The sequence below is a fragment of the Fukomys damarensis genome, unplaced genomic scaffold (genome assembly GCF_012274545.1).
Source record: "Fukomys damarensis isolate Sample0158 unplaced genomic scaffold, DMR_v1.0_HiC HiC_scaffold_11, whole genome shotgun sequence".
In the NCBI taxonomy this organism is placed as follows: Eukaryota; Metazoa; Chordata; class Mammalia; order Rodentia; family Bathyergidae; genus Fukomys; species Fukomys damarensis.
In genome coordinates, this window is record NW_022900923.1 from 2,602,229 (window position 1) to 2,624,448 (window position 22,220).

Here is a 22,220-nt window from a genome sequence, read left to right on the forward strand (position 1 = left end):
GCCCGGCGGGCGCGTCCTCCTCCCCAGCCTCTCCCCGGCCTCTTCCCCGGAACCCCCGCGCTGCCGCCTCCCCTTCCAGAAGCGTCTCATTCCGGCCCTGCTTCCTCTCCCTCGCTCATCCAGACGTAGGGCACACCTGGCCGGCTGGCGGGAGAGGGCCTGGGTGGTGAGCACACTTCTCCCGCGCCGGGAAAATGACCTGTTGAGAAGTGGGCACGAGTCGATAGTGGGACTCAAATGACAGTGGCGTGGCCGAGAAAAATTCATTTTGCTTTGTTGAGGTGAGAAGCCTTCCACCTGTTAACCGCATCGAACAACGTGAAAAAGCCTTCCTTGCGCTTAAGTATGAATTCCCAAGGCTGTGTCATTAGGTCGTGCGCAGCTCTTGCGTTTCCTACAGCTCTGCTCTTGAAAAGGCGTGTTGTCATTTCCGATGTGAAGCACAGTCTGCTGTGTGGAACGATATTGTCACTTGGTGCTGTACTGGAACGGTGAAATATAAGGACCACAAAACAAGCTCCCCTTTCAAATATCAGGTGAAGTAAGTAAATAAAAACTGTCTATGAGAGTTTACTCCGCATCAGTCATCGGTGCAATAAACCAACTAGTTAGTAGTTTCTGCCCTCTAATATTTTATGGTTCACCGGGAGAGACAAACTGTAGCTACCACAAAGCGATGACATCTGTATGAGGCACTTGCTTGAAGTGGTCCCAGGGAAACCTGCCTTTGAAGCAGCGTGGGGGTGGGGGATAAGGGAAATGATAGCCTGTGCAGAGGAAGGGAAACTGACCTTGTGTGATATTTGAAGAACTAAGAAAAGCTAAAGGGCTGGAGAGGAAGAGGGGGCCGGGATGAGGCTGTGACGCTGATAAGGAGCCAAGTCATCTCCAAGCCTTGTGAAAGTTGTTGGAGGCCTCTGAAAGACTTCAGGCAGAGAAATGAAGTGGTCAGATCGGTGCATAATGTAGGCAGCAAAATTTGTTGAACATTTGTGTGTTCTGGCAGCAATGTGGCAGAGAGACAGGGAGTGGGAAACTTGGTAGACAGGCTGCGCAGTCATCCATGCGAGAAGTCCCGCGAGCGTGAAGTGAGCCTAAGCAAGCTTTGAGAAGAAGGGCTACGGTAGATGTCAAGGAGGTGGATCTGCAGGACCTGCCGGAGGTCTGGTGAGCTGCAGTGGCTGTGAGTGGAGGGAGCCTAGGATGGCTCGCGCTTGGTCAGGGTTGTGTAATGAGAGAGAATGCCAGCACTTTAACCTTTTACATTTTTAGTGTTTGTGGTGTGTTCAGGTGGAGCGGTCCCGTTGAACATTAGATACAGAGGTGTAAAACTTGGTAGAGGGTCCTGAGCCAGGGATATTAATTTGAGAGTTACTGGAAGTGTCATTTCAATCTCAAGGATCGTGTGTATTGTGGAACGGACCTAGTTCCAAAGACGTAACCTTTAAGAGTTGGTGAAAAGTGTGGAGAAGCCTGAGGAGTACTGGAGAAGAAACTAGGTGGCGGTAATGCCCCAGGAGCTGAGGAAGACAGCATTGATGCAGGTAAGAGGTGGTCAGCAGTCTTGTAATACATCTGACATCAGATAAGATTAAAAGAGTGTTCATTGGTTTGGAGAAGTTGAAGGTGACTGGGACCTTTGGACAGTTGGAGTGGAGCAGTGGGGACAGAAAGCTTCTTTATAGGATGTTAGTTAAAAAGTGATGGAAACTGTTCCCCGGAGCTTGGCTGTGAAGCCAGCGGGAGCAGCATTGTAGACGAGGAGCGCGTCATCTCTGCCCCACTGCCATTGCCCTGGTCCACGCTGCCGCTTTCACTCCACCCGGGCCTCTGCTCTTGGCCACCTATAAAATCTAAAATTCTTTCATGGCTTATACGGCCCTGAAGGCTCCACCTCCTGCCCCTTCTTGGGCCTCACGTTCCTGTGCCCTTATTTCTTCTACTTCGCGCTTGTTAAACCAGCTGAGCTCATCTGCACCTGAGGCCCTTGCCTCACAGCTGACGGTGCTCAGGATGCTCGCGTGGACTTTGCATGCTGCTTGCATCTTGTATTCAAGACTCTGCTTACACATCAGCGCCTTGGGCTCGCCTTTTCTGACCACTAGATCCAGGGCACTCCGCAAGACCTCCTGCTTCCACTTGTTACTCTCCGTCACGTCCTCCTGGTTGTTTTTACTGCCGTTGGTACTGTCCAGTGTGGTGACAGCGAGCCGTACATGGCTTCAGAGCCTGTGAAATGTGGGCAGTGCAACTGAGGAACTGAACTTTTAACCTAATGTAAATTCAGATAGCCGAGTATGGCTAATAACTATAACACAGAGTGGCTCAGGTGTAGATGCTAAAACTCAAGATCCTACGGGTTGAATACTTGTCTAAGCCCACAGAATAAAGAGCATAGCCAAGATGCGAACTTCAGCCCGCCAGTTGGGGTTGTACACATATGGGTACTCCATTATCGGAAGTAATTTGCATTTTGTTTATAGGCTGGTTTCTATAGTTCATTACTCTTTTAAGTTAAATTCTTAGGTTTGAGCCAGGGATTTACCTCAGTGGTGCCTCCTGCCTTGCAAGCGCAAGGTCCCCAGTTTGATCCCCAGTACCAAAAAAAAATTCTTAAGCTGACATTTGTTAGTACTATTGTGACTACCCTCAATCATACAAAAAATAAACAGGAAAAAGACTTACCCCATGAACCCCTTTGCAAAACCTATATTTTAACCATATCTGTGATATGATATAAATACTATGTATAACTAAAACTATAGTATAAAGTACATATTATATAAAACTATTTTAATATGCTATATATTAACTATACTTAAAACTGTATATTAAAAATAGTGCTTTAATTTACACATAAAAATCAGAAAAATAGCTTTTTCTCTGGGTAGTGTACTTAGAATTCTTAGAATGACTAGGGCTTTGGATTTCTGTAGTCATCTCTGGCTATCTTTTACAAAGCATCAGGTTTGTTAAGAGCTCTTCATTAAGAAACCCTGAACTTAAACTTTGTTACAGCAAAATTTTATAGAGTAAGAATGAAGTTAGGGGCCAGGGGGCACATTTCAGTGGTGGAGTGTGTACTTATCCTGAGTCCTGGGTTCAATCTCCAGAATCCCTTCCCACCCACCCCCCAATAAACAATAGGTTAGGACCTCATGAACACTGCTGCTGGCAGTGATGGTTTTGCTCTTCTTCACCTTATTAATGTTATGAATGGTTCCCTTGTTAGGAAGCAAACTCTTGAGATAGTTTTTAGGGTTTTGTTTTTTTTTTTAATCTGATTCAGTTTTAATTTCTTAATGCAGCTGGTATCTAGAGGATATGTAAAAACAAAAGAATTATGGAGCTGGAGATTTAGCTCAGTGGTGCTGCTGCCTGCCTCGTAAGTGTAAGGTCCTGAGTTTGATCCCTGGTACCAAAACAAGAAAAGAAAAGAAAAATAAAAAAGAATTATAGAAGCTTATCAGTTGACTTAGTATGCTTTTATTTTTGTATAGACAGCTGCTAAAGATATTTTTGCTTCCTGGTACCTGGGCACCCAGAATTTAATGCCACTCTCTTCTATTGAATTGTTGAATAATAGTATGTCTGTATGTTACTTTGTATTTTGTATCTGAATTATAAAATAAGTTGTGTGTAGCTTTAAAAGATCTTAGCGCTACTATTTCCCAGTGTTCACATCAGTGATAACTATTAATAGTGTTTTTAAAATCAGGTGCCATCATTTCAAACATGAAATCTGGTCTTACTACTTGGAAATTGTAGGAATGAGTATGAGCCTCTTTTTATGGGTCCCCACTTAGCCATAGGGTGACATGATTTCCAGGAGGCTGATTTCTAGATCTAGTCTCCTGAAATTTACATTCGAGTGGATAATAAATAAATATGTGTGCAGATGGGGTCAGAACATTTGATCATAACTTCAGTTTTATAACACTGCAGATCTCTTAATTTACCTAATAGTAAAATAATTTTCCAGCTGACATACTAGAAATATAGAGCAGTTTTTCCTTCTTGCCTGTTTTACTGAAAAGATAGAAGATAAGGCATGCAGCAAATAATACTGGCGTCATCAGCTGAAATCATGTTGTTTGTTTGGCACTGGGGATTGAACTCGGATTCTTGCGCTAGCAAGGCAGGCGATAGACTGAAATCACGCTTTTATGTGGTCACTGACGAAAATGCCTGTGTGTTCTGGACTCTGTTTTTTCCCACTGATGTGTGTGTGTCTGTTCCTGTTCATTTCATGTGTGGTAGAGGCAGTCCCTGCCAGCCCCCCTACCAAAAATATCTGTTCTTCTTCCAGTTGAGCTTTAGCATTATGTGTCAAGTTCTAAATCAAAGCCAAGTTCGTACTGTGACTTTGATGAAAATTGTCTGAAGTTCGTGTGTCAATTTAAGACTGATTGACATTTAGCCAGCATGCGTATTTTTTCCTATAGCTAAATTTATTGAGGTATAATTGATGGATAAAAATTATATATATTAATAGTGCACGGTGTGATGATTTGATAGAGGATTACATTGTGAAATGATTATTACAGTGAACATATCCATCACGTACTTTTTTTTTCTTTTTGGTGGGCAAAACACTTAAAATCTATTCTTGGCAAACTTTAGGTACACCCCATGGTGTGACCAGCCATCGTCACTGGGGTTTGCCGAGTCTTGGATCTGCAGAGTTCACTCCTCTTGTAGCTGAAAGTCTGTGCCCCTGGTTCTCCCACACCCTCCCCAGCCCTGAGCACCGTGCCACTCTGCCTCTGAGTTCAACATTTCACAATTCTACATATAAACGAGGGCATACAGAATTTGCCCGGACATATCTTCTGTGTCCTTTAGCAAAGTTTTTGTTTTGCACATAAATCTTATACATTTCTTTTAAATATATGCGTGTCTAGATGCATGATTAAACTTATTTTCAGGACCAATATCCACTCACCATTTTTCAAAATTGCTGATTAATTTTTGTTTCCTGTCTCTATTTTCTCTTTTACCTGAGAGCTGTGTAACAGTTCCCTACAATCCCTAAGTGGCTTCTTTTTATCTTTAAAGCTTGCTTATCTTTGCACATCGCTGACTTGTTCATCTCATTGCGTGTGCGGTCCGTATGTTTCTGCTCTTCGCATGCTTTTTCAGCTGGTCATCAGTATGTGTAAATACAGGTGGACCTAAGAAAACACAGATTTTCTGTAGAGGACACACTGCTCTGTGGAACGCTCTACAGCTTTGCGCTCTGCCCTGCATCCTGTTGCTGTCTCACTTGTGCTAATAGATCTGTAACTGGGATTAGAACTGCCAGCAGCAGCATCACGCTGGAGTGAGAAGGCTGCCCCGTGACTTGACCCAGCACTGGGGCTCATGCATTGGGAACCAGGATGACCAAAAGCAAGGAGGGTACACCCTGGGTCTGCCACTCAGCCCCACATGTGCTTGAGTGCATCTGGGACCCCTTTTGAATCAGACCTCATCTGCAGATGAAGAAACAGTGGTCCAGACTTCACGGGGACGCTGGACTGCTCATAGCAACTTTGCATGTAGTGAAGATCACACACGTGTTTATTATTATTTTTTAACAAAGATACTGATGTGAAGGGCTCTTGTCCCCTGAAATATGAAAATGAACACCACAGGAGTTCTAAGTTAATACATTTTCTGTCACTGGGACTTTGAACATTTTTGTCTTTAGTGTCATATGATGTAGGGCATAATTAAATGTCATCTGAGTACCCACATTTGTAATTATAATGTTCAGATTGCCCAAGAAACCTGTGTGTCGGGTTGTATCTCAGTTGGATGTTTGTCCTTATTTTAGGAGTGCTAACTGTGAAAAAGAACATGCCATCTGTATTTTTTCTTCACTGTGGATCCAAAATATTTAGGTTCTTAAGGAATACTGTTAAAATTACCAGCTTTTTTCTATGTGTACTTAAAGCAAAAAACAAAACTGTAACAGCAAAATTAGACTGGTATAGGAAGAGTCAAGGGAAATGTAGGATTGGCTTGTAGAGTACGAAGAAATTAGCTTTTGCTAGCAGTTTTTTCATACCTTCAGTCACATTCCGTAGTGTCAGGCTCTCTATCTTATGAGCCGTAGTTACTCTTTTTTCTGTTGCTTTGACGATAAGGGTTGTAAGAAACAAAATTAGTAAAGAAAAATAAGTTCCTTTTTAAAATACATAATATATTATTGCCCTTTACTCACTGACTCCTTTTGAAAAACAAATATAAAGGAGAATAGAACACAGGAAATTTCTTTTTGGGGTTTTTTTTGTTTTCTAAAGGTGGCCTAATGGTAAACCTAAAGTTTTCTTAGGGTTTTGACTAAAGCATGTTTATTTTTATAGCAGTCCTGCCTGAGCCTAGCAATATGTGATGTATTTCAGCATTAAAGTATTTCCAGTCTCATTTCATGAGCTGATGACCAGGATATATGTTCTTTATGACAAAGATCTAGCCTGATTTTATCACCCTGGTTGGAAAGAAATGGATCCCTGCTTATTGAAAATGGGGTTGCTTGTTGCCTCCTTATTTTAAATCACTACGTATTTTTATGTACTGAGAAATATACTAATATGAAAATTATTTTCCCACTTTCCATTTCCATAGAAATAGAAAAAAAACTTCATAGTTCTGAAGCATAGAAAATTAAGAAAGCACCCTCTTCTCTTTTTTTGTTTATTTGTGCCTTTGTGCAAGGTTTACCTGTGCCAGGAAGAGTTGGGTAAAGCTGGCTGCACCCTCTGAGTTACTCACTAGTCACTCCTTCTGCAGGGTCTAACTTTTTATAGAAACAAGTACATGATCTCTCTTTATTGTCTCAGAATGAAAATGAATTTGCCTCTCTGCTGAGAAGATCTTTTATTAGGCCATGGAAATTAAATTAGATTTTGCTTCCCTGACATTTAACAGTTGCAGTTTCTCATTTAGGTTTTGATCTTGACATATTCATCCAAATACTGTCAAATTAATTGTCCACCTCTGGAATTCAATTTCCTTTTTCACTTCAGGTTCCTGTTAAATGAAAACATAACATTTAGTTTATGGGGACAGACTATTGAAAAGCAATTTAGAATAGCATGGTTTCGGAATTAAACAGCTATAGAAAGCAGACATTGGATTTCTTATTTAGGCTTTTGTTAGAATAATTAATTCATTGGAAATACTCCTAAGTGGGACGTCTGTGGGTTGTTCTTTTTTATTTTGTTTTGTTGTTTTGATGATTGGACTAAAATATACCTTTTTTGTGGTTTGACAGTTTTATCAAGTTAGAGGTGGCACAGTTTCTTTATTTCATACTAGTATAATTAAGCTCTTTTGAAGGAAAGCTCTGTACAGTGGGAAATTGTGGTAACCTTTTACCCTTTAGAGTCACTGGTTTTATTATTTGAGACAAAATAATGAACTGTATATTCAAGGGTAAAAGCAAGATTTTATGGTTACCTTGCCAGTTATTCTAGACCTATCCAGAACAGTCCTGTTCGTTGGTGGGTACTTACAGACTTGTCTTGCTCCTCTATATTTGTCTTATCATGGAAGTTGGTTGGCTATCTATTTATTTATTTATTTTTTGGTACCAGAGATTAAACTCAGGACCTTGCACTTGCGGAGCAGGTGGCGGCACCACTGAGCTAAATCCCCAGCCCTTGAATATCAGTTTATTAACTTTAGATTTTAACTAATTTTATGATTCAAAGTGTGTTATGAAGTAATAGTGTAGGATAATTTCAGGACAACATTTTAGTCTGGAAAACTTGAAAGATTCAAATTGAATATTCAGTTGAAATCCTTTACTTTCTCTGAACTTTAAGCAAAATATGGCTAAGAATGTAAAAAATAAATTTTAAAGGAAATTCACCCCTCAAGAAAGGCTCGAAGGGGAAAAAAGAATTAAAGATTCAAATCTAAGCAGTCTTATGTACCTGAAGTGCCATTTTTGTCAGTAGGTTTGTACAGGAACTGAGGTTAAAAAAAAAAAAAACCAGCATGAATATTTTGGTTTTTTGTTGTTGTTGTTTTGAGATAAGGTCTCACTATGTAGTTGAGACTGACCTGGAACTCACTATGTAGCCCAGGATGGTCTCGAACTAACAGCGATCCTCCTGCCTCTCCCTCCTGAGTGCTGGGATTACAGGCATGAGCCACCATGCCTGGCTCTGCATGAATATTTTGAGTACCCTGCTCACAATTAGAATGTTGTCCTGTAGTAAGTTTAGATTTCTCCATAGACAGTAATTTGCTGTTTAGCATAACTTGTTGCATTCAGTGTTGGCAAAAGGAATGTTTGCACAGTGGAATACAGGCACAGCTTCACAAGGATGTGGTGCTCGTGTTTCTCTTCTTCAGTGTGGTGTGGGGCTGACTTGGGACCTCAGCGGCCTTTGTAATTACTTTTCCTGGCTCCATCAAGAAATCAGGGTTCTGACAGTTATGCGGAATTGAACGAGCAAATTTATTTCTGTTGATGCAGGATAGCTTTTTAATAGTGGTAAAGTTTTGTCCTGAGGTGTTGGAATGCACATTGTGTGTACCAGTTTGTGTGTGTGCAATGTGAAGATCCTGAATCCACATCATGCCATCTACTCTGAAACAGATGTGCCAGGGACCTTTTAGTAATCAAATTCTGCTACTTACACTGAAATTAGAACAAAATATCGTATTTTCCCTGTTGCTTCTTAGTAAAAACTAAAGCTAGGAATTGATGTTTTTTAATTATTTTGTGTCACAATTAAGTGGAATAGAACAGAATTATCTATATTATTACAAGGTCTAATAGAAAAGTTGCTTGAAAAATATGATCTTGTTCTTGTATATAAAGCCTGCATAATAAAATTTTTAAAATAAAATTTTATTTTTATTTCTGTTGAAATACAAAAAGCTTAGAATCAGTATTTATTCGTTATATTTGAAATAGTAATTCAAATCCAGCTGCTTTAATGGAGCCTAATATGAAGCATTTGGCTAAGAATGTTATTTTCAAAGCCTTGATTTACCAAAAATTTAGGGTTTTGTTGTTGTTGTTTGGTACCAGGTCAGATACTTATTATTTACAGTTCTCTTGAAAATACTTTTGTGTATGTATGGATGTGCACACACAGAGGGCATGCATTCCTGGAGCTTAATGGTTGCGGAGACAAGTGCACATTTGTGTTAATGAGATAATTATGAGGCAAGTAACAGTGCCACAGATGTGCGATAGTAGCATGTAATCAAGTTCTGAATGAGAAACACCGTCAAATGCTGTAGTTTCACAAGAGGGGAAGATCACTGGTGGATGCCAGAAAACTGAGTGAAGAATTAAAGTGCGCCTTGGGGAAGCGGATGCGGGAGGCCCTGAGGTGTCAGGGGTGAGAAGCCTGTGCTTGGAGGGTGACGGCTGCTGAGTGCCGGTGGCACACCCTGCGGGGACAGTTCTCCAGCATAGTTATTAACTACTAACCCGCCTAAGAGGAAGTTGGATCAGTAAGAAATTAAATAAATTACCCAACGTCATGTAGCTCTGTAGGGATAAATCTAGGAATCCGACCCAGCCAACCTGAGGCCAGAGACCTCCAGACGCATGCAGTCTTACAGCGGTCATTAGGCACAGTACTGCTGAGTATTTGGAACACGGCTGGTACAAACCGAGGTGTGCTCTAAGGGTAAAATTCACTTTGGATTACCAAGACAATATGAAAAAATAATGAAAGATACCTTAAGTTCACATCATTCAAGGCACAGTTCTCAAATTTATGGACACATTGGGACCTGTAACCTTGGTTGGCGATCGATGAGGTTGATGGAAGAAGGTTATCGGGAGGAGAAGTGTCCAGATAAAGTTCTCTGCATGAGTGATGCCTGTATTAGATGTCCATGTGCTGTTTTTTCAGTATAAGCCATCTCTTCCCCTAAAGAATGTACTTGGCCTGCTTGTGGAATTTGATGGAATGAGAAATAACCCTTTTTAACAGCTGTCGTGATAGACTGGATGTCAGCAGAGTGATTCTCAGCAGCATTTAGGAGGCCATGAAAAGTTTACCACTGGCCCTGAGTAGAAATAGCCACGAGGGCAATGTGCAGTTGCAAGCTGCCATTTGTAAGTCAACTCGATTTATTGTTGTGCATCTATTCATAGTGTTACAAGTACACTTCAGATTCCACAGCAGCCTGCAAAGCACCTTTAACCTAGCTGAACCGTAGTACCTGTTCACCTTCCTTTAACCTGCTTTCTATCCTAACGTCTTTGGGCAGTGTGTTTGTGGGATAGCAGGAAACCCTGATGAAATCCTCTTTCCCCCCGCAGCCAGGGGTGTTAAGAAGGATGTAAACCTCTGGGAACCCAAACCGCTTGTTCAATGTATTTGTCAAGGTCCTTGTCTGGGTGTCGCAGGTTGCTTGCTCTTGTGTCTCCAGCCTTCGCAGTGTCCAGCACACAGGAGCTGCTCTACTCAGTCACTGACTCTGACCTTCCTGAAGGGATTAAATTCTGCGTGGTCTTTTTGATGTTTTAATTTGATACATACAGTTTTAAAAGAGAGTCATGAACTTAATTTCTTGTATACGAGACAGTGCATACTCTGAAGCTATAAATGAGATGACCTAATTGCCTGCCATCGACCCATAATAAAATAGTTGTTTTTGGTGCAGTGGGAAAATGACTAATACTGCCTCATTGAATTAAAATGCCAAAGAACAAATTGTAATTTTCCAAGTTAAAAAAGAAAAAAAAACTTGAAGTCTCAGAATCCGGGGACTGTTCACTCTGAGAATAATAAGAATGCCTTCCTTTTTTTTTTTTGTATGGGGGATCGAACTCAGGACCTTGTGCTTGTGAGGCAAGAGGCAGAAGCACTGAGCCAAATCCCGGCCCAGGAACTCCCTCCTTTTGACCTTCCGTGAGTGCTGCTTGTGGCCTTCTCTCAGCCTCACTCGTGGGCTGTGGGAGGGGCCCACAGCACAGTTCTTGGGCGTGTGTACCATGGCCCTCAGGAAGACCCAGCCTCACGTCCTGAAGCTCCTTCAATTCTCCAGGACCCCTGGTTTCCTCACTAAAGTGGGGTGACCCATGTGAACCGGTCTGTGAAGCATTCGGGCTCCTGGGAACATGCAGTATGGTTCATCGCTGTGTGAGTCTCATCTTTCTGCCTCGGTCTTTTCTTGCTGGTGCTGACCTTTTTTCCAGTTACACTTGAAAATTTGCTAGCCACATTTTATTAGTACATGATTGCACTTATCTCCCTTCCTCATCCCTCTACCTCTAGGTTCCCTCCCATTAGCAAAAGATCTATCTCCCTGTTTCCTGTTGTCTGTCTTTTCTTCTTCTCTTTATTTATTCTTTGGGTTTCTCACATGAAAGAAACCATGCAATATTTAAGCTTATGTATTTGATTTATTTCATTTAACATTACGGTCTCAAGGTGCATCCATTTTCCTACAAATGACTCAAGTTTATCCTTTTTTTATAGCAGAGTAGTACTCCCTTGTGTTGATGGACACATAGGCCACTTCCATGACTTAACTACTATGCATTGTGCTGTTATAAACGTGGATATGCATGTGTCACTGTAATGTGTCTAGAAGGGGAATAGCTGGGTCAGATGGAGTTTCTAATTTTAGTTTTTTGAGGAATCCCCACACTGATATCCACAGTTGGTACTAGTTTACACTCCCACCAGCAGTGTGGAAGGCTGCTTTTCCCTGCGGCCTCATCAGCATTTGTTATTATTTGATTTCCTGGTGATCCCCATCCTTTCTGGGGTGAGATAGAATCTCAGTGATGTTTTAATTTGAGCTTGTCTGATGGCCAGAGATGTTGAACATTTTTCACGTATTTCATGTATGTAGTGTTTTTGTACTTCTGAGAGGTGTCTGTTCATTTCAGTTGCCCATTTTTGGATCTGGTCTTTTATTTTTGTGTGTGTGTTCTAGGTAATGTTCTTTATACGTTCTAGATACTAGCCTTCTGTTGGAGAAGTAGCTGGCAAAGTTTTTTTCTTATTCTGTTGGCTATCTCTTCACTCTGTTGGTCATTTGTTGTGTAGAAGCTTTTTAATTTGACATAATCCTACTTGCTGATTCCTGATGTTACGGAACTTTGTTCAGCAAGTTCTTTCCTGTGCCCATGTCTTCAAGAGTTTTATCTATTTTATGTTCCAGCAGACTGCTTCTGCTTTAATATTTAATCAATCCATTTTGATTTTAGTTTAGTGCATGGTGAGAGATAGGGGTCTTGATTTAATCCTCATGTGGACAGCCAGTTTTCCCAGTACCATTGGCTAAAGAGGCTCTCTTTCTTCCAGTGTATGTTTTCCCTCCTTTGTGACAGTTCAGATGGCTGAATGTTTCTTTATTCTTCCCATTGACCCACATATCTGTTTTTGTGCCAGTACCGTGTTGGTTTTTGTTTGTTTTATCGCAGTAGCTTTGTAATGTAGCTTGAAATCCATATGTGATTGTAATGCCTCTTGCTTTGCTCTTGTTGTCCAGGATTGCTTTTGCTATTCTGGGTCTCTTCTGGTTCCATATAAACTTTTTTTAGGATTTTTTTTTTTTTTTTTTTTTTGGCTAGTACTGTGAGGAATGCTGTTGATATTTTGATTGGAATTCTAGCTGACCCTTCCTTGTCTATGTTCTTGTAGCACTCTATTACACAACTTACCATGTATTGTAGTTACTTTTGTCTGTCTACTATGCAGGATCACAGATTCACTAAGGACAACGAATATATTTGTACTTTTCTTAGCTTCTACTACAAAGTTTGGCACAGATAATTTAACAGAGCATTTGTTAAATTGTTAATTGACTTGTACATGGAGATCTTCTATAAGTTGTGGAGTTTTAATCAAATAGTGCTGTTTTAGGAGTTAGTATATATGTAGCAATGTGCTTGGCATATTTGGAAGTAATTATTTGGCATTTAAGTGCTGTAGTTTAGACTACTACTATAAACTAATTGAGCAGTAGTTGAGTACTAGACTACACATTTTTTATCACTATAATTTATTTCAGCCACTTTTTGAATGAGTATATAAATGAAAGTTCTGTTTGCTGCCACTCCACTATAAGTCATTAAGATCAGTCCCATCTTTTAAATTGATTTCCCCTCAGAATTCTAAAGTTCATTACTTAAATATAGTATTTTATTTCTGTTTTGTATCTGTTATACTTTAATGGTTGAATCTTCATGGCTGGCATTGAGAATGCGCTGTGTTTTATTAGTGCATAAATCTGGAAATTTAGTAGGTCAAATATTTCCTGATTATCACTGTGTGTAGCAAAACCCCAGTGTAATACAATTTACCATTGTTTTCTTCCTTAACATCAGCATTATACAGGGATTGGTTCTGTTGTGTTCAGGGGAAAAAAAAAATCTCTGAACTATTTTAAGCCCTATATTCATGTATGTCCTTTTCATCTCTCCTAAAACAGGTAAATCATCAAACTGGGAAGATGATGGTTGGGGAGCATGGGAAGATGCAGAACTGCCGGAACCTGTAAGTCTTTGTAGAAAGTGTATGCTCCATTTTGACAGTAGTATTTCCCTTGTGCAGTGATGGTGACATATTTCAGTGCTAGGCTGACATTTTGACTCTGACTTTGTAGTGCTTTACAGAAGAAAGAGTGGATTCTCTTTCTCTGGGATCTTAGTGACTGTATACTAAGTGGATGTCTTAGTCCATGCTGTGGCAAAATGATGGAGATTAAATTTCTAGTGAGCAGGAAGGTAATTCATGGTTCTGGGGTCTAAGTCCAAGATGGAGGGGACTGCATTTGGTGAGGCCCTTCTGGCTGTGTCAATCCATGGCAAGACACACAGACAGGGTGAGCCCACGCTGGCCTCCCCTTTACAACAAATCCATTGCTGTGATGAAACTACCCTCTTGATTCTAGCATTAAGCCATTTACACTTCTTCATGGCCTGGGGACCTCTCCCTAGTCCTCTTCTCCCCACACAGTTTCATTTGCAGGTAAGTTTCTAACATGTGCTTTGGGGAGATGTTTGCACCATAGATAGAAGAGAGTTGTTTTAGGATTCTTTATCCTTCTCTTAAGTTACTCTTTTAGACTCTCACTTATCTGTTTAATGAACATTTGGGATGCCTACTATATTGTAGACATTTTTGTAGGTGCTGGGAATAAAGCAATGAAGAAAGTAGACAGTCTTTGTTATGTAGACCATCTATGTCAATGTATTTTCACCTGTGAGCAAATCTAATGAAAGGAGGCTTAAACAAGAAGTTTTATTAACTCACACATACACAGGAGGTCCTGGGTTGGTTGGCCAAGTGGCTCAACTGTCATCTAGTTCTTTCTTCTGTCTGTTTCGATGTCTTTTTTTTTTTTCACAAACATAATGTGACAACATAGTTCTTCATTCATGACCAGCGAGAGAAAAAGATGTGGCTTTTCCATGATGCTTTAAGAAAGGGGAACAACTTCCTTAAAAGCCTGTAATAAACTTTGCCTTACATTTTCTTAGCCCATACTGGGCCATGGGCACATTTCTGAACTGGCAAAGGGAGGGGTTTTTATTGACTCATCGTATCATTTGATTCAGATGGGTCTTATGGTCTCTGATCCCAGGAGCTTACACTCCATTGAGGAGAGAAACATAAAAGGAAACTTGAGAAGTAGCAGATGGTGGTAATAGTTAAACTCAGGGAATTTAAATGATTGTGTGACAGCAAGTGATCACAGGCTGACTGTAGACTGAGTGGAGGTTTTTCAGAGGAAGTGAACTGAGACCAAGAAGACCACACAAAGTCAACAGAGTAAGCACTGGCAGAGAGTGTTTTAGGCTGGAACAGCAGGTCATATATAATAGAATTCCGTCATGCTTTCATCACCCCAAAAGGAAACCACACACACATTAGCAGTTGCTCCCTATTTTCCCCCATTCCCACTCTGTCACTCATCTCCTTTCAGTCTATGGATTTGCCTGTTCTGCATATTCACATAAGTAGATTTTTTTTTTTTTTTTAAAGACTGGCTTCTGCTTACTCATAATCTAGACTTATTTGTGGATTTTCTTATATCTTTTTTTTTCTCATTGGTTTTATTGGTACATTTTAGGTATACAGTTTCATCTTTTGTTTATGGCCTTGGATCCTGTATTAGTCACTTTTCCATTTCTGGATAATAGCTAACATATACAACTTAAAGGAAGAGAAGTTTATTTTTAGCTCACGGTTTCAGAGGTGTCAGTCCATGGCTGGCTGACTGCAAGGCAGGAACATCAAAGTAGAAAGAGATGGTGAGGGAAACTTCACAGCAGCCAGCAATCGGAGCAGGAAGAGCTGGAGACAAGGCACTGGGGACAAGACTATGTTCTTCAGAGCCATGCCCACAGTGACCCGCTTCATCCAGTTAGGCCCCTCCTCCTAAGAAGCCCATTAAGTTAATGAACTTATTGGTGAGTTAACCCACTTGATGAAGTTAGAACTCTTGTGATCCAGTTACTTCCTCAAAGCCCATCAGCTCTGAACTTGTGACTTTTGGGGCCATTTTAGATCTAAACCATAACATTTCACCCCAGCCCCCAAAATTTCATGTCTGTTTTATAATCCAAAATGCATTTGGTCCATCTCCAAAAGTCCCCAAAGTCTTAATAGTTCCAGCATTGCTCAGAAGTCCAAGTCAAAAGTCTCTTCTGAGACTCAAGGCAAACTCTTAGCTGTGAGCCCCTGTAAAATAAATCCAAAAGCAAGTTTCATAATCCTAATATACGGTGGCATTCACAGCTGTACCAGTACTATCAGAAATTTTACTCGGGTATGGTAAAGCTGCTGTTATTTCTACAACTTTAAGGGATTGTGAACACCTCTAGAGGCTTAACCAGCTCCAGAGTCACTGTGGGAATGGAAGTAAATGTTAACAGATGTACAGACACTTGTAAGGGTAACCGACATAGCTGTTTGTAGGGAGGTGAAAGATGGAAAGGAAACTTCCATTGTCTTTTGGTAGGAACACACAGCAAACTGAAAGCCTTCTTTCCCTGAGAGTGGCTGGGGATCGTTCACATTAAAGATGACACCAGGAACGGAAGAAGCGGGGTGTGTTGGGGCCAGCCTGTAGCAGTGTCATGGCATCATCATTGCGAGTATGATGAGGTGTTCTCCATCAGATGCTGTGGAGTTGAGGTCATTCCGACCCCCAGAGGAGAATAAATATTCCTTCTTTGTCAGTCTCACCTAGAGAGTGGCTGCAGTGGTGGGTAGGAAATGCCAGGTGAAGTTGGCAAGGAGTCAGAAGGAGCAGCTGCCACCTGCTGAGTGCTGACCAGAGGCCACCCTGCTGCTAGCAAGTTCAGTGGAAAACTGCAAAAGCTCCAGAATACTTTCTATTCCCTCAGTCTGTTAGCTCTTTGAGAGTTTGCTTCTCAAAGGCTTCAGAGAGTAAAGGGTTTTTGTATCTAGAGAGACTTAGTCCCAGGGGTCTGGATACATCTTTCAAAGAAAGGAAACGTCCCCTTCAGCGTTTCTGATTGCAAAGTATGCACTATAATAGAGGCTTAGTGAAGAAAGCGGATTCCAAATCCAGCAGAGTGGAAGTCACTCTGGGCAGCAGTGGCAACTGCAGCAGCAAAAGGAGTGAATTCAAGCCTTGAAAGATGATGAAGCGGAGACCATGCTGGAATGAAGAAAGCAGCACACACAGGATGGTGAGAAGGAAGAGCAGGGAGACCAGTCAGGCTAGCAAGCAGAGGGGAGCCCCTGGCCTGGACCCACAGGTCACCCCGGGGCTCTGGGCTGCCCCACCCACTCCAGGCTGTAGCACGGCATCCGGGTGTGGGCTGCACCGCAGACTGGAGGACGTACAGCCTGTGTGCCCTGGGGACCGGCTGCCACGTGACTTTGTCTCTTCAGAGATGAACTCAGTCGATGTGGCAGCGTGATGCAGAAAGAAGGAAGGGGTGATGAGGGGTCCCTTGCCTGCAGAGTGGTTGGCCTCGTGTTGCTGGGGACCAGTTTGAGGTTGGGGGGCAGATCTGCAGGGCCTGGTTTGTGTTCCAGGAGGACACTGAAAACATGGGATAGGACTGTCGGACCAAGAGCCACATCCCAGGTGTGGGACTCTGCCTCCGCAGGCACTGAGCCCCTCTCAGGGCCGCTTGGAGCTGGGGGCCACCCTGAAAGGCCAGGGTACAGATGCTGCTGTGCTAGCAGCAATACCTCTGCAGTCAGCCGCAGCAGCGCCTAGTCAACAGGAGGCCAGCGTGTAGAGACTGGACGGGAGAGATCAGGCTCCTGGTCTCTGTGGGTGTGGCTTCCTGCAATCTGCACAGCAAGGTACTCTGTAAGGCAGATCTTCCGCAGGAAGCAAGTTGCACCACCCAAGCTTGCTTTGTCTGTGGAACCTGTCCTTTTCCTGGCATAACCACTGTTCCTAGATGGAGGGCACTGTACTCTGCTTTTTCCTATTAAGGTAATTTCTCTGAGCAATGAAGCCCTTTTCCCTGAAAGGAAAGGGTGGTTTCTTAGTAGGACATCAGTCCTAGGGTAAAGCCTCACCCTCAGGACCTCATTTAATGTTTTTTTTTGGGGGGGGGTTGGTACCAGGGATCGAATGCCAAGGACCTCATTTAGTAAAATTCTCTCCTTATGGGCCATATCTCCAAATAACAGTCCCACTGGGAGTTAGGGCTTTAATATATGTAGATGCCCAAAATACTGATGGACCCATGCCAGGCAGACTTCCACTTAGACAGGTGAAGCGAAAAAGGTTGCAGGAGTCCTACGTGGCCATAAGCAAATGCCTTCAGGGTGGCAAGGCCAGCAGAAAGGCTCTCGAGATGGATTGGGATGGAAGCAAAGGTAGGCAAAGTCCTCCCTCTAAACTAACTGGGTTTTAGGTGCCATCGTGACAAGTTAGTGGGAACTGGGGAAATCGGAAACGAAGGCAGGTACACGCTGTCATCTACTGAATGGTGAGCCTGTAATGAATGATAAATAACTTTGATGTGGTTTTGTTTCATTTTGTTTTGTTTTGATACAGTTATAAGAGCTTTAGGTTGGGCTTATAAATTCTGTTTGCCACAGGAAATGGGTTCTTAGAGTGGAATATTTTGTTCAGCCTCCTTTAAAGGGAACTGAGGTGTGTTGGCAGGAACCTGAAAAGATTCGCTTTATCCTAACTGGGGAGGCAGTCTGAGAGTGTTTCTTCCTCCGTGCAGTACAGCTGAGGGTGGAAGGGTAGAATTGCTGCCCAGTGATGAATGAGTAGTGGTCTCTGGGCCAGGAGGCACAGGGAGGTTCTGGGCAAGACCCGCAGCTTGGAAGTTTGCATTCAAAAGAGTCTTTGAAAATGTGCTGTCCATTTTACCAAAAGTGGCATAATACAGTTTCTGAGGCAGTTACAGCTTAGTGGATTAGCGGAGGATGGAAGTGTTCTGGTCAGATCGAGGCCCCAGATGGATGCCTGTATGTAGGCTGAAAAGAGAAATCACAGCGCGTGATTAAAGGTTATTAGAGCATTCCTAGTCTGGGGTGATGAAAACCTGTCCCCAGTTTCATTAAGTCACTTAGGTTGCACTGCAGCTGCCGCACAGGCTGTGCCTACACTGCCGCCTGGGATGGCCTGCAGAGGGTCTCTTGGGGGCAGGCGGGTGGGAGTCTAGGGCTGCCCTGCTGTGCGCTCTCATGGACAGGCCTCCTCGCAGGCAGCAGTGATCCCCTCGGGGAGGTGGTGGCGTTGTCTAGAGATATTTTTGGTCTTTGCAGTTTGGGGGAGCTGATCTGGTGTGCGGAGGTCACAGGACAGGCCCGACAAAACCCAAGAGTGCTGCTGAGCCAGCAGGGCTGAGGACCAGAACCTCAGTGCAGCCCTCGGAGTCTCACCTGCGTTTGCTTCTCCGTGATTTCTGTAGAGAGAGCTTGTGCCTCGTCCCCTTTGAATTTCAAGAAGACTTTAAGATCTTTCCTTTGAGAACTTTAGACTCCTGCCTGGAAAATGGCCTGGCCCACTGTTTTTGTGCTGTACTTGAGCAAACTGCAAGGGTCAGTCTGGGCCTATCTCTGCTTTCATCTGTTTCATGCCATATAGTTTTGTAGATGATTTTGTTTGGGAATAAAAATGTCCTGCTGCCCCCACTCAAAAAAAAAAGAAAGTTGGAGAACTTTGGACATTCCATATATTATTAGCAGATGGGGGCGGTCCTAGTCATTGTTTACTTTCTTTTTGTGTTTTAAGATTGCTGAAGTAGTTACGTCTGTGGCTTTAAAAGTCTAGGTGAGCATTTTATCTCTGACGCGGGTGACAAGCTCCTGAGAGTGGAAGTGCATGCGCCTTATGTTGGGGTTCACCTTAATGAGAAAATACCTTTCAGACTTGGCAGTGACAGGAGCGGCGTCCGTTGTAAGCAGCAAGCTGACTGTTGCAGAGTTGCAAGTTTGTACGTCTACTCCCGGCCACTTCTGTGGTGGTGACTGCGAGAGCTGGTAGATATCATGAAACGTGTGCTGCTCCATTTCCATGGGCGCCCTAGCCGCCATGGGAGTGGCTGTACTTGAAAGGCTGGCTGCGTGACCTGTGGAAGAAGACTTGACATCTCTGTGGGCGGAGTACATGCCATAGCCCCAGTTGTTCAGTGAGACTCCTTTTCCTAATCCGTGGTAGTGGCTTCCATGCTGGTGCAGATCACAAAAACCCTTGAGGCGTAGTCCTCACCCCAGCTCTTGTCAGAGGCTTCTTCCTTCCCAGCAGGGATGACGCTGTACAGATACAAAAGGGCTCTTCGTGTTAACCTGAGCAGCTAGGTGCGAGCTACTGTGGAAAACTGGGGCACCTGAAGAGGTGAAGTGGGGTTTTCTTTTTCTAAGTTTTATGCCTTACTGGGGAAACTAAGCACTGTATTGGTTGATGGTGTTATTTTAGGATCACTGGCTTTAGGGGAGCACTCTTAGTAAACATGGGCCCCAGTGTTTCAGGGAGCTTTTCCAGAACCCTAATTGGTAGGCAGATGTCCTTAAAGGCACAGAACAGACCATGTGCCTGCACCTCGCAGCCACTGGATGTGGCCGCTGCTGTGTCAGCCCTGCAAATCTGTGGTCCCTGCAGCTCTGTGCCCACCCAAGCTTCCTTGTTGTTTGGTTGCAAAGGTGGGTGGGTACTGGTTCCCTGACCCAGCCTGAACAAGGCCTGTCCTCTTCGGCACCATCTGATATCTCGCGGAGTTACTTCTGCCGTGACTGAGGCTCCCCTGAATCTGACAAGGACCTGCTTCAGGCAAATCCACATTCTTAATTCTTGCTTTGCATGTCGGCTGCCCCTGCCCTCTGCACTGAGCTGTGTCTCTGTACTGAGACACAGTGCTCAGTGTATCCGATTCAGTGAAACAAAAAGTGTCTAATGATGCAACCCAGACTAGGTAACACCCTAAAATTATAAACAGGTATTTGTTGTTTCCCATAGTCTTAGCTATTTTTCCCCAACCAGAGCAGATTTTACCATATTATAAAGTAAATTTAAAACAGAAAAATACTAGGGCCAGGGATTTAGCTCAGTGGGTCCACCACCTGCCTCGCAAGTGCAAGGTCTCTAGTTCGATTCCCGGTACTGCCCCCCCAAATACTGGTGCAAGTGGGAGAAGTCCTATGGAAATTAGCAAATTTCTTTCAACATATCCTCAAAAAGAAAGAAGAAATCCTTGAGTACATGAAGAGAGCAGCAGTGAATATTTAAAGGCAAACAAAGGGACAGAAAAGTTCATGTTGTTGTGTGGTGCCTGGTCTGCAGATCGCACATGGGAAGATGTGGTCCCTTTTCAGGATGGCCAGCGGGCCCATCGACCTTCCTGTGCCGCCAGCCCTGGGTCTGTTCTCCGACAAGGAGGCCGAGGGCACTGGTCCCCTGCTGAGCCCCGTGCAGTGTGTTTGGCTCCATCCTCTGAGTCATCAGGACAGCTGCTCCTGTCCCGGAGGAGCGGGAGGACTGTGGATGCCAGCGCTGGGCCGTTTGCGCTGCTTCCTTCTGTGTCACCTCCGTCCCAGCTGTGGGAGCCGCTCTGCTGCAGACCCCAGCTCCACGGGTCTCACTGCACTCTTGTTGCTGCTGGACTGGGGTCGCCATGCACTGTGCCTGCTGCCGTGGGTCAGGATTCGGAGTGGCGAGAAGTTCAACCCCACTTCCAGCCTCCGAGACAAATGCCTCCCGGTGCCCAGTCATCCGTGGATCGGTCAGTCAGCAGTGGAATGGCACAGGCATGGTCCATTCTGCCACAGTGCTGTAGCCATGTGCTTGATGGAAGTTACGTGTGAAGTGAACGTTGTTCGCTCGTCTCTTCAACGAGCCTGTAAGTCCTGCGTGACTGGCTAACAGTAGTAACAGTAGAGAATCTGCCCACTTACAGAGGCCGTAAGCGCTACAGGAGAAGAAACTTAAGGGTGGGCTCAGCCTCGAGTACTGAGACGCTGGGCCTGTAGTTTAGGGCTGTCTGCCACTGGACAGGGACTCCCTTGGGCTGGGACTGTCGCTGTAGCATCCTGAGCACATCTCAGCCTCTGCCACCAGGTACTCAGTTTCTCCAGGCTGTGCCCAGGTTCCCCAGGGAGCAGCTGCCCCAGCTGGAAACTGCTGGGTTAGCTATTGAGGACCATTTATGTTAATAGCAGCAGAGTAACTCACTAAGAAATTGTAGTACCAGGCCAAGACCATGTGTGTCAGTGCCCCCGATCTCCCCTCAGTGTCATGGTCCGCTCAGCCGTCGGGTGGGATTCTGCAGCCTCGAAAAGAAAAGACAGCAGACTTGTTTCTCTAAACTTACATCCAAGCAGGTGACGTCCATTTCCCAAGTTTTCATCATGCTTTGTGCTCGTGGAGCAAAATTCTGTCTGCTGCTGGAATCTCTGAGAGTCGTTTTGTAGGGAAGGTGGCAAAGCAAGCTTGATGACAGCGTGGCACCGCGTTGCTCGAGAAGGTGACAGGGAGTGGCGCTGGGTTCTAATCCGTCTCTTACCGGCAAGAATGTCAGCCATGGACTGCTGGGCTCTAAGGCCTTGTTCTTTGACGTTCTTTGCCTTTGTGTCTTCTGTGTACGCATACGTCAGACCTAGTCCCTGCGGGTGACATTATTGTGAAAACATGGGACAGAAACATGGAAACGGTGTTTTTATTGACAAATAGGCTTTAGAACATTGTCAGGGTTTATTGTTTGAACATAATCTTAGAAGTATGGTAAAAGACAGAATCCCATTTGTGTAGATGCTCTGTTGGTTCTTAAAATTATTTTTGGTAGAGTTTGC

General features: G+C 43.6%; 1 protein-coding gene across 1 annotated transcript in view; it reads left to right on the top strand.

Moving 5' to 3' along the window:
- Rab3gap2 (RAB3 GTPase activating non-catalytic protein subunit 2) overlaps positions 1-22,220 on the top strand; it is a 66,380-nt gene that overhangs the window by 905 nt on the left and 43,255 nt on the right. The window contains exons 2-4 of the mRNA XM_019210412.1: positions 80-209; positions 1,479-1,544; positions 13,411-13,475. Of these exons, the coding sequence (XP_019065957.1) occupies positions 80-209; positions 1,479-1,544; positions 13,411-13,475 (261 nt within the window). The remainder of the gene's footprint in view (positions 1-79; positions 210-1,478; positions 1,545-13,410; positions 13,476-22,220) is intronic.